At 42.6% G+C, this 12,339-nt stretch overlaps 1 protein-coding gene across 1 annotated transcript in view; it reads left to right on the forward strand.

Annotated features, from left to right (window-relative positions):
- CYB5R1 (cytochrome b5 reductase 1) overlaps nucleotides 1-12,085 on the forward strand; it is a 282,834-nt gene extending 270,749 nt beyond the window's left edge. Inside the window, exons 7-8 of the mRNA XM_077299540.1 lie at nucleotides 10,642-10,741; nucleotides 11,270-12,085. Coding sequence (XP_077155655.1) covers nucleotides 10,642-10,741; nucleotides 11,270-11,442 — 273 coding nt within the window. The 3' untranslated portion in view covers nucleotides 11,443-12,085. The remainder of the gene's footprint in view (nucleotides 1-10,641; nucleotides 10,742-11,269) is intronic.
- Nucleotides 12,086-12,339: the final 254 nt, after the last annotated feature.

A 12,339-nucleotide genomic window follows, 5' to 3' on the forward strand; every position in this document is an offset into this window, starting at 1 on the left:
GCTTCTGGCATTAGTATACATGCACTTGATGTTCCTCTCTGTACCTCTATTCTTTCTTAAATTACTAACTGTTCTAACCCCACCCCCCATGCCACCGCCACCCCCAACTTCCTTATTTGTGCCCAGGTCTCTATCTGCACTATCTTCCCCTCCTATAAAATGAATACCCTCCCCCCCAATCCCTAGTTTAAACACTCCTCCAACCTTCTAGCCATTTCCCCCCAGCACAGCTGCACCTTCCCCATTGAGGTGCAGCCCGTCCCTAGCGTAGAGCCTGTAGCCAACTGAGAAGTCGGCCTAGTCCTGCAGGAACCCAAACCCCTCCTTCCTACACCAATTCTTGAGCCACTTATTAACCTCCCTAATCTCCCGTTGCCTCTCTGGCGTGGCACGTGGTACAAGCAGTATTTTGGAAAATACCACGTTGGAGGTCCTTGCGTTCAGCTTGCAGCCTAATTCCCTGAAATCATCTTTAAGGACCTTCCATCTACCTCTAACTTTGTCATTTGTGCCAATGTGCACAATGACCGCTGGGTCCTCACCAGCCCCTCCCAGTAATCTGTCCACCCGATCAGCGATGTGTCGGACTCGAGCGCCAGGTAGGCAGCACACCGTTCGACGATCCCTGTCTTTGTGACAGATTGCCCTATCTGTTCCCCTAATAATTTAGTCCCCCACTACCAGCACCTGTCTGGCCTGCCCTGCTCTCCTATTTCCCTCCTTACTGGAGCAGTCACTCCTCCGGCTTTCAGGGGACATGCCTGGCTGCAGCATTGCTACCCCTGTACTGGTACCCCCTCATCTGCCAACTTAGCAAACTTATTGGGGTGAGCCAGATCAGGACTAGCCTCCCTGGCACTCTTCCCTCTTCCCCGCTTTCTAAATGTCACCCAGCTACCTACTTCACTGTCCTGCAGCTCCATCCTACCATCCCCCTCCTCATCTATCCCATTGAGCGTCTGCTCTGTGAGCAGAAGACTTCTCTCCATATTGTCTATGGATCTCAGTGTTGCCAGCTGCACATTTAGATCCAGAATCTGGGATTCCAAATGCACAACGTTCTCATATCTCGCACAGCAGTATGCACCCTCGACCGGCTGATCAAGGACTGCATACATGTGGCAAGATGTGCACTGGATGGCATTAACAATAGCGGAGCACATTTCCTAATGGGGATTGCACCACACAGAAACGTTAAATAAAAATTAAATACAAGTATTAATTAAAAACAGACAGCAATTCCTCCCTTGGAAACTCCCTGATTCCAAAGTCACTGAATCACAAGTCACACTTACCACCGTCCACACTTACGCTCAGGTCACACTCAGCTCGCTTTTTTTTCCTCTATTTCCCTTCAACAACAGGCCACCTTGCTGTTCAAATGCACTTCCAAAAAGGACATGACCAATCTCACCAACAGTCAGCTCCACCTGCTGTCTTTGCATCAGGGCCCTGATTTCTTTTTGCAGGGCACGTTTTTCACTGTAGCCAGCTGTTTCCGCTACCTGTTGTAATAGGACAATAACTTCTGCAAGACAATTTTCTATAACATTAGTACCAATGGTCATCATGGGATTACATTCACGGCGGTCAATATCAACAATTACAATCCCTTGGGCCTTCAATTCCACCCGCCCCACTTTGATGGTGACCTCTTTATACCCCACTTGTGGCAATGGCTGACCATTACTGGCTATTATGGTGAAATCATCATCGGGGCCACGAGTAATATCGGTGTCCTCCCAATACCATTTATAAAGCACGTAAGGCATAGTCGTCACTTGAGAACCGGTGTCCAGCAAAGCGTTCATGGGGATACCGTCGATCACAATAGGAAGAACTGGTCGCCCTCCAATGTATTTGGCTCTCCAATGCTGCGGGCCTGATCGTCCTACTCCTGGGGGTTGGCCCTCTGCCCCAGGGTTTGCTCGTTTAAATGACAGTACCTTGCAAGTACACTGAGAAAATTGCGCCAGCAAAACAACATCTTCACTTTTTATATGGAGAGCGACATGTGACTTTGACAGCCAATTACAGAAGCCCTTGTGTCATGATGTTGTGGATGGTTTGATCAGCTGCAGGAATCTACACACATTATTAAAACAAATTAATTACACTTCTCTGATCTACGGACCTATACACAACCCCTCCCCTTATAAAACATGTCCCCCGTCTCATTATACAGAACCAATATCCTAGCCAAAATTCTAGCAAAAGCATTAACCCCTTCATGACCCAGCCTATTTTGGCCTTAATGACCTTGCCGTTTTTTGCAATTCTGACCAGTGTCCCTTTATGAGGTAATAACTCAGGAACGCTTCAACGGATCCTAGCGATTCTGAGATTGTTTTTTCGTGACATATTGGGCTTCATGTTAGTGGTAAATTTAGGTCGATAATTTTTGAGTTTATTTGTGAAAAAAACGGAAATGTGGCAAAAAATTTGAAAATTTCGCAATTTTCACATTTTGAATTTTTATTCTGTTAAACCAGAGAGTTATGTGACACAAAATAGTTAATAAATAACGTTTCTCACATGTCTACTTTACATCAGCACAATTTTGGAAACAATTTTTTTTTTTGCTAGGAAGTTATAAGGGTTAAAATTTGACCAGTGATTTCTCATTTTTACAACAAAATTTACAAAACCATTTTTTTTAGGGACCACCTCACATTTGAAGTCATTTTGAGGGTTCTATATGGCTGAAAATACCCAAAAGTGACACCATTCTAAAAACTGCACCCCTCAAGGTGCTCAAAACCACATTCAAGAAGTTTATTAACCCTTCAGGTGTTTCACAGCAGCAGAAGCAACATGGAAGTAAAAAATGAACATTTAACTTTTTAGTCACAAAAATGATCTTTTAGCAACAATTTTTTTATTTTCCCAAGGGTAAAAGGAGAAACTGGACCAGGGACGTTGTTGTCCAATTTGTCCTGAGTACGCTGATACCTCATATGTGGGGGTAAACCACTGTTTGGGCGCACGGCAGGGCTCGGAAGGGAAGGAGCGCCATTTGACTTTTTTAATGAAAAATTGGCTCCAATCTTTAGCGGACACCATGTCGCGTTTGGAGAGCCCCCGTGTGCCTAAACATTGGAGCTCCCCCACAAGTGACCACATTTTGGAAACTAGACCCCCCAAGGAACTTATCTAGAAGCATAGTGAGCACTTTAAACCCCCAGGTGCTTCACAAATTGATCCGTAAAAATGAAAAAGTACTTTTTTTTCACAAAAAAATTATTTTAGCCTCAATTTTTTCATTTTCACATGGGCAACAGGATAAAATGGATCCTAAATTTTGTTGGGCAATTTCTCCTGAGTACACCAATACCTCACATGTGGGGGTAAACCACTGTTTGGGCACATGGTAAGGCTCGGAAGGGAAGGAGCGCCATTTGACTTTTTGAATGGAAAATTATCTCCATCGTTAGCGGACACCATGTCGCGTTTGGAAAGCTCCTGTGTGCCTAAACATTGGAGCTCCTCCACAAGTGACCCCATTTTGGAAACTAGACCCCCCAAGGAACTCATCCAGAGGCATAGTGAGCACTTTAAACCCCCAGGTGCTTCACAAATTGATCCGCAAAAATGAAAAAGTACTTTTTTTTCACACAAAATTTCTTTTAGCCTCAATTCTTTCATTTTCACATGGGCAACAGGATAAAATGGATCCTAAAATTTGTTGGGCAATTTCTCCTGAGTATGCCGATACCTCATATGTGGGGGTAAACCACTGTTTGGGTGCACGGCAAGGCTCGGAAGGGGAGGCGTGCCATTTGACTTTTTGAATGGAAAATTAGCTCCAATCGTTAGCGGACACCATGTCGCGTTTGGAGAGCCCCTGTGTGCCTAAACATTGGAGCTCCCCTACAAGTGACCCCATTTTGGAAACTAGACCCCCCAAGAAACTTATCTAGATGCATAGTGAGCACTTATAACCCCCAGGTGCTTCACAGAAGTTTATAACGCAGAGCCGTGAAAATAAAAAAATAATTTTTCTTTCCTCAAAAATGATTTTTAGCCCAGAATTTTTTATTTTCCCAAGGGTAATAGGAGAAATTGGACCCCAAATGTTTTTGTCCAGTTTGTTCTGAGTACGATGATACCCCATATGTGGGGGTAAACCACTGTTTGGGCGCACGGCAGGGCTCGGAAGGGAAGGCACGCCATTTGGCTTTTTGAATGGAAAATTAGCTCCAATCATTAGCGGACACCATGTCGCGTTTGGAGAGCCCCTGTGTGCCTAAACATTGGAGCTCCCCCACTAGTGACCCCATTTTGGAAACTAGACCTCCCAAGGAACTAATCTAGATGTGTGGTGAGCACTTTGAACCCCCAAGTGCTTCACAGAAGTTTATAACGCAGAGCCATGAAAATAAAAAATAATTTTTCTTTTCTCAAAAATGATTTTTTAGCCCACAATTTTTTATTTTCCCAAGGGTAACAGGAGAAATTGGACCCCAAAAGTTGTTGTCCAGTTTCTCCTGAGTACGCTGATACCCCATATGTGGGGGTAAACCACTGTTTTGGCACACGTCAGGGTTCGGAAGGGAAGTAGTGACGTTTTGAAATGCAGACTTTGATGGAATGCTCTGCGGGCGTCAGGTTGCGTTTGCAGAGCCCCTGATATGCCTAAACAGTAGAAACCCCCCACAAGTGACCCCATTTTGGAAACTAGACCCCCCAAGGAACTTATCTAGATGTGTGGTGAGCACGTTCAACCCCCAAGTGCTTCACAGAAGTTTACAACGCAGAGCCATGAAAATAAAAAATCATTTTTCTTTCCTCAAAAAAGATGTTTTAGCAAGCAATTTTTTATTTTCACAAGGGTAACAGGAGAATTTGGACCCCAATATTTGTTGCCCAGTTTGTTGTGAGTACGCTGATACCCCATATGTGGGGGTAAACCACTGTTTTGGCACACGTCGGGGTTCGGAAGGGAAGTAGTGACGTTTTGAAATGCAGACTTTGATGGAATGCTCTGCGGGCGTCAGGTTGCGTTTGCAGAGCCCCTGATATGCCTAAACAGTAGAAACCCCCCACAAGTGACCCCATTTTGGAAACTAGACCCCCCAAGGAACTTATCTAGATGTGTGGTGAGCACGTTCAACCCCCAAGTGCTTCACAGAAGTTTACAACGCAGAGCCGTGAAAATAAAAAATCATTTTTCTTTCCTCAAAAAAGATGTTTTAGCAAGCAATTTTTTATTTTCACAAGGGTAACAGGAGAATTTGGACCCCAATATTTGTTGCCCAGTTTGTTGTGAGTACGCTGATACCCCATATGTGGGGGTAAACCACTGTTTGGGCACACGTCAGGGCTCGGAAGGGAAGTAGTGACATTTGAAATGCAGACTTTGATGGAATGGTCTGCGGGCGTCACATTGCATTTGCAGAGCCCCTGATGTACCTAAACAGTAGAAACACCCCACAAGTGACCCCATTTTGGAAACTAGACCCCCGAAGGAACTTATCTAGATGTGTGGTGAGCACTTTCAACCCCCAAGTGCTTCACAGAAGTTTATAACGCAGAGCCGTGAAAATAAAAAATAATTGTTCTTTCCTCAAAAATTATGTTTTAGCAAGTAATTTTTTATTTTTGCAAGGGTAACAGGAGAAATTAGACCCCAGCAGTTGTTGCCCAGTTTGTCCTGAGTACGCTGGTACCCCAAATGTGGGGGTAAACCACTGTTTGGGCGCACGTCGGGGCTTGGAAGGGCGGGAGCACCAATTGACTTTTTGAACGCAAGATTGGCTGGAATCAATGGTGGCGCCATGTTGCGTTTGGAGACCCCTGATGTGCCTAAACAGTGGAAACCCCTCAATTCTAACTTCAACACTAACCCCAACACACCCCTAATCCTAATCCCAACTGTAGCCATAACCCTAATCACAACCTTAACCCCAACACACCCCTAACCACAACCCTAACCGCAACACACCCGTAACCCTAATTCCAACCCTAATCCTAACCCTAATCCCAACCGTAACCCTAATCCCAACCCTAACCACAACTGTAACCCCAACACACCCCTAACCCTATCCGTAACCCTAACCACAAGCCTAATCTTAACCCTATTTCAAACCCTAGCCCTAATTCCAACCCTAACTCTAATTCCAACCCTAACCCTAAGGCTATGTGCCCACGTTGCGGATTCGTGTGAGATTTTTCCTCATGATTTTTGAAAAATCTGCAGGTAAAAGGCACTGCGTTTTACCTGCGGATTTACAGCAGATTTCCAGTGTTTTTTTGTGCAGATTTCACCTGCGGATTCCTATTGAGGAACAGGTGTAAAACGCTGCGGAATCCGCACAAAGAATTGACATGCTGCGGAAAATACAACGCAGCGTTTCTGCACGGAATTTTCCGCACCATGGGCACAGCGGATTTGGTTTTCCTTAGGTGTACATGGTACTGTAAACCTGATGGAAAACTGCTTCGAATTCGCAGCGGCCAATCCGCTGCGGATCCGCGGCCAATCCGCTGCAGATCCGCTGCGGATCCGCTGCCGATCCGCTGCGGATCCGCTGCCAATCCGCTGCGGATCCGCGGCCGATCCGCTGCGGATCCGCTGCGGATCCGCGGCCGATCCGCTGCGGATCCGCGGCGGATCCGCTGCCGATCCGCTGCCGATCCGCTGCGGATCCGTGGCCGATCCGCTGCGGATCCGCGGCCGATCCGCTCTGTGTGCACATGCCATAACCCTACCCCTAACCCTACCCGTAACCCTAACCCTACCCCTAACCCTACCCCTAGTTCTAACCCTAGTTCTAACCCTAACCCTAGTGGAAAAAGAAAAAAATATATTTTCTTTATTTTATTATTGTCCCTACCTATGGGGGTGATAAAGAGGGGGGGTTTATTTATTATTTTTTTATTTTGATCGCTGTGATAGAACCTACCACAGCGATCAAAATGTACCTCTAATGAATCTGCCGGCCGGCGGGCGCACTGAGCATGCGCCCGCCATTTTGGAAGATGGCGGCGCCCATGATGGAGGCGGACGGGGACCGGGAGCCTCGGTAAGTATAAGGGGGGGGAGATCGGGGCACGGGGGGGGCGTCGGAGCACCGGGGGGTGACATAGGAGCAGGGGGGGAGCGGGCAGGAGGACGGGGGAGCGGACAGCAGGACGGGGGAGCCGGCAGGCGGACGGAGGGGACCGGACCCTATAACGGAGCACTGGGGGGGCGATCGGTGGGGTGGGGGGGGGTCACATTAGTGTTTCCAGCCATGGCCGATGATATTGCAGCATCGGCCATGGCTGGATTGTAATATTTCACCAGTTTTTTAGGTGAAATATTACAAATCGCTCTGATTGGCAGTTTCACTTTCAACAGCCAATCAGAGCGATCGTAGCCACGGGGGGGTGAAGCCACCCCCCCTGGGCTGAAGTACCACTCCCCCTCTCCCTGCAGATCGGGTAAAATAGGAGTTAACCCCTTCACCCGATCTGCAGGGACGCGATCATTCCATGACGCCACATAGGCGTCATGGGTCGGATTGGCACGGGTTTTCATGACGCCTATGTGGCGTCATGGGTCGGGAAGGGGTTAATAAAAATGTGATCACTGAATTGTGACAGAATTTTGCCAGAAAAATGCTCAGGAAACCAAACATGAATCCGAATGTGCTATATTCGTGCCGAATTTGAGATTGACGAACGTTTTCAAAACATAATGTGATATGGCAACGTCCATCCATTCCTGCAAAATCTGAACTTCAATATGGTGCTCCTTCCCTGTTGAGTTTTTCACTGTGCCAGAAAAATTGTTTCCAACCACTTATAGGGTATTGGCACACTCAGGAGAAATTATATAGCAATTTGTGGTACATTTTCTTCTTTTAGCCAGCAAAAAAAATCAGATGTGTGAATGAGGCCTTAAATTTACGTATATGCTTTATTCTCATTTTATCTACTATTGCCACAATAAGATTCAGTTGGAATGCTGACTGCTGGACTGGCAGACCTTGCTGTTTTCATTTCTTGCATATGGTATGTCTGGTATGTCATAGTAACCTTTATGTCTGGCAATGTCAACATCTTATGCTCTCAACAACTGCTTCCCTAACAAGTCCTGTCATATTAAGAACAACAAATGCAACTAAACTTTTACTACTTAATTTTACTGCCATTATGCCACAATCTCAAATGTAAAGCGCCATAGAATAAATGACGCTATAATAATAAATAAAAATAAACTCTAATTTAATTTTCATACTGGGTATTCCAAGTTAATGATTTCTGGTGTAACCTTTATTTTGTGGCTTTACAAGATAAGTGAGAAACATTTATAGTAGTGTGCAAAAGTTCTAGGGAGATATGGGAAAATGCTGCAAAGTTAGCATGCTTTCAAAAATAAAAATGGTAATAGTTTATTTTTATCAATTAATGAAATGCAAAGTTAACAAACAAAAGAAGAACCTAAATCAAATTGATATTTGGTGTCATCATTCTTTGTCTTAAAAACAGTATCAGCATGGATTCCTCTAGCTACATTCACACACAGTTTTTGAAGCAACTCAGCAGGAACGATGTTTCAAACATCTTGGAGACCCCACAACAGACCTTCTGTCTCTTTAAGTAATACAAGAAAGACTCAATTATGAAGTTTCCTTGGTTGACCCCTTCATCAACAGTGCTCAAAGTTGCCCTTTGCTTAGAGTCCTCAATGCTGAAAAGTAAAGTAAGATACTAATCATTCAATATCATCCAGGAGGTGTCTAGCTCCAAATTTATTCGGCAGAAGGAGGAGTCCAAACATACAGCCAATTTCATTAAGAGGTATCTTAAGTCTAAACAAGAGCAAGGAGTCCTGGAAGTGATTATATGGTCCAAACAGATCTGTAATCTCAACATCATCAAGTCAGTCCAGGATTACAGGAAGAGACAGAAGCCAATATCCACAGAATATCTATGGTCAGTTCTCCAAGATGTTTGGAATATCCTCGCTGCCGAGTTCCTTCAAAAACTGTACAAGTTTGTCTAGAAGAATTGTTGCTTTGATTCTGTTTTGAAGGCCAGAGTCACAATTACCGTATGAAAAATCAGTCCGATTCTCTCGGCCGAGAGTCGCACAAGTGTTCTCCGTATGGCCAACCGTGTGTAATCCATTTGCAATGCGATGATGCGATTTCCTCACATCTACGTATCCGTATGACATGCGTTTGACATCCATATGGCGTTACATTTTTCACTGCTTTTCCTTATTGAATTTAATGGCTCAATGGGCTGAAATGAGGAAAATGTGTGCGTATTTCTCACAAGTCACACGGATGGTCCATTTGGTGTCTGATTTTTTCTCACACCCATAGACTTGCATTAGCGAGACTCAGCCAATATAGGCGTAAAATCGCAGCATGCTGCGATTTCACTCGCACGTAGAATACACCTGACAAAAAAATGGTGATTTGAGCTTCTCCATAGATTAATAATGGTCCAAGTGCTATGCGATGTTTTCTCGCATAACAGTTGTCCGTATTATACGCTAGTGTGACCCCGCCAAAGGCAAAAGAGTGGCCACACCAAATAATGATTTAATTTAGATTTTTCTTTTGTTCATTCACTTTGCAATTGAATTGATAAAAATAAACTATTAACATTTCTACAGGGTGGGCCATATATATGGATACACCTAAATAAAATGTGAATGGTTGGTGATATCAACCTCCTGTTTGTGGCACATTAGTATATGGGAGGGGGTGGGTGGGTGTTGACCATGGTGGCCATTTTGAAGTCAGCCATTTTGGATCTAACTTTATTTTTTCTAATGGGAAGAAGGCTATGTGACACATCAAATATATTGAGAATTTCACAAGAAAAACAATGGTGTGCTCGGTTTTAACGTAACTTTATTTTTTCATGAGTTATTTACAAGTTTCTCCTTGTTTACAGCCATTGACATATCGCAGAGGTTAGCATGTGAGGAGCGGATAGAAGTTGTGCTGATGTCTGGTGAACACAGTACCCGGGTCATTGCAGCAGATTTCAATACAAGACACCCTACTCAAGAAAACTGTCACCATTCCCATGTTATTTAGGTGTATCCATATAAATAGGCCACCCAAAAAAGTTTGCCTCATCACTGAACATAATGTTCTGCGTAAACTGAGGGTCCTGTTCCAATTTTTGCTTTGCCCATTCTGCGTTCACCAGACATCAACACAATTTCTATCCGCTCCTCACGTGTTAACCTCTGCGACATGTCAATAGCTGTAAACAAAGAGAAACTTGTAAATAACTCATGTAAGAATAAAGTTACATTAAAACCAAGCATTGTTTTTCTTGTAAAATTCTCAATAAGTTTGATGTGTCACATGACCCTCTTCCCATTGGAAAAAAATAAAGTTGGATCCAAAATGGCCAACTTCAAAATGGCCGCCATGGTCATCACCCATCTTGAAAAGTTTTCCCCCTCCCATATACTAATATGCCACAAACAGGAAGTTGATATCACCAACCATTCACATTTTATTTAGGTGTATCCATATAAATGGCCCACCCTGTAATATTGCAAGCATTCTAACTTAGCAGCATTTTTCCCTATTCCGGCCTAAAACACAGTACTGTAAATAAATACAAAATGGCAAATGCATAGTGTCTAAAGTATGAAAAAATAATGATTTTGTCTCCTTCTAGTCAGAGGATGATACATTCCTTCGTAATGATCTTTTAAGGTTAAAAGATGAGCATTCAGACCGCTTTAAGCTTTGGTTTACTGTGGATAGTGCTTCCGAAGGTACGTACAGTGTGATAAAACATTAAACTAAAGACAAATTAACACAGTATGAGGATGTCAATCAATAGTACAATTATCCTGTGTCCATACAGTTTGAATACTGTCAAACGTACATTCTGTTTACAAGTGGACATATGCTGCTAGCAATTATTTTTAGGCCCACTTAAAAGATATAATCTACCAACAAAAGGCTGATCATTCATTTGTTGGCTGATCATTGCTAGGTTTTAGCTTTGTGCTTACATAATCGTTTCAAAATAAGTCCCTTTGAAAAAGTAAAGCAGAAATTGGCTACTATCTTTAAATTCTGCAGTTTTAATCTTTGCCTTAGTTTTGATTATATTTTTTAATGTGGTTTACTATCTACTATTTCTACAAATTTATCACACTATTTATACCATTTTCTGTAAGTTTCCAAACTTTTTATGACTATGAAAGGATCAACCATGCATAGTCTTACAAAACCTTCTACTGCCCATTTTCTAATTTTCCTTTTCTTTTCTTTTTTGATTCTGTGCTTATGTTTAGACTGGGAATACAGCAGGGGTTTTATTGACTTGAAGATGATCGAAGAGCATCTACCACCACCTGCTGAGGACGTCATCATTTTAATGTGTGGTCCTCCTGCCATGATTAAACTGGCATGTAGGCCAAATCTAAACATATTAGGATATCATAGAAATATGTGTTATGTTTTCTAATAATTATAAGCAACTTTTCCTAATTCCTAACAAAATAGGAGGAACAAGTTAAGAATATTTTACTGTCAGAAAATGTTTCTAACTATTTTTTCTTTAACTTTAAGGTCCTTTTCTATATTCAGTTTTTCTTTTACTATAATTTTCATTTATTTGATGTATTTTTCAATGGTAAATACTTTTAAATGTTAAACAGTCAGGAAAAATAGATCCTTACCTGCAACTATTATCTTCCAAATGAGTCAAATGGATAAGGAGCAACATTTTTTATGTACTGACATGAAACATTACCAAGTATGAAGAAATACTGCATAGAAAAGTAAATAGTAAAATAGAAAAAAATATTTGTTTTGATCACCTTGTTTTTTATAGCTCATGTAATAGGATATTACCTAATGCTTCTCATGTATTAGGATATTACCTAATGTTTCTCATGTAATAAGATATTACCTAATGTTTCTCATATAATAGGAATATGACCTAATGTTGTCTAATGCATCATTCTGGCCATCCAAGAGTTGCTGAGGTCTCATTGGACAATATGACATCATTTTTGATCTTCTTGTTGATACGTTAATGACCTCGGCCCATTAGGTACCGTATTTAGGCTTATTGCTGGTGACAAACCACCTCCTGCCAAACATTTCAATTTATACTCTAAGAAACAAGACACAGAATAGGCCATACAAAAATGGGGATCATCATTTTTGTATGGCCTATTCTGTGTCTTGTTTCTTAGAGCTTAAGCTTATTGTTAGGTCAAGGGTAGGATCCCACATTACCTTCTCCTGTGGTGCCCCCACAAAATTATTAGTCTAGATATTTCAATTTATAGTTATTAAATTATAGCCTTGTGCCAGTGTGTACTGTGTTTGTCTTTTGTGCTCATTCTATACTTGT

This window comes from Ranitomeya variabilis, chromosome 3 (genome assembly GCF_051348905.1).
Source record: "Ranitomeya variabilis isolate aRanVar5 chromosome 3, aRanVar5.hap1, whole genome shotgun sequence".
NCBI classification, from domain to species: domain Eukaryota; kingdom Metazoa; phylum Chordata; class Amphibia; order Anura; family Dendrobatidae; genus Ranitomeya; species Ranitomeya variabilis.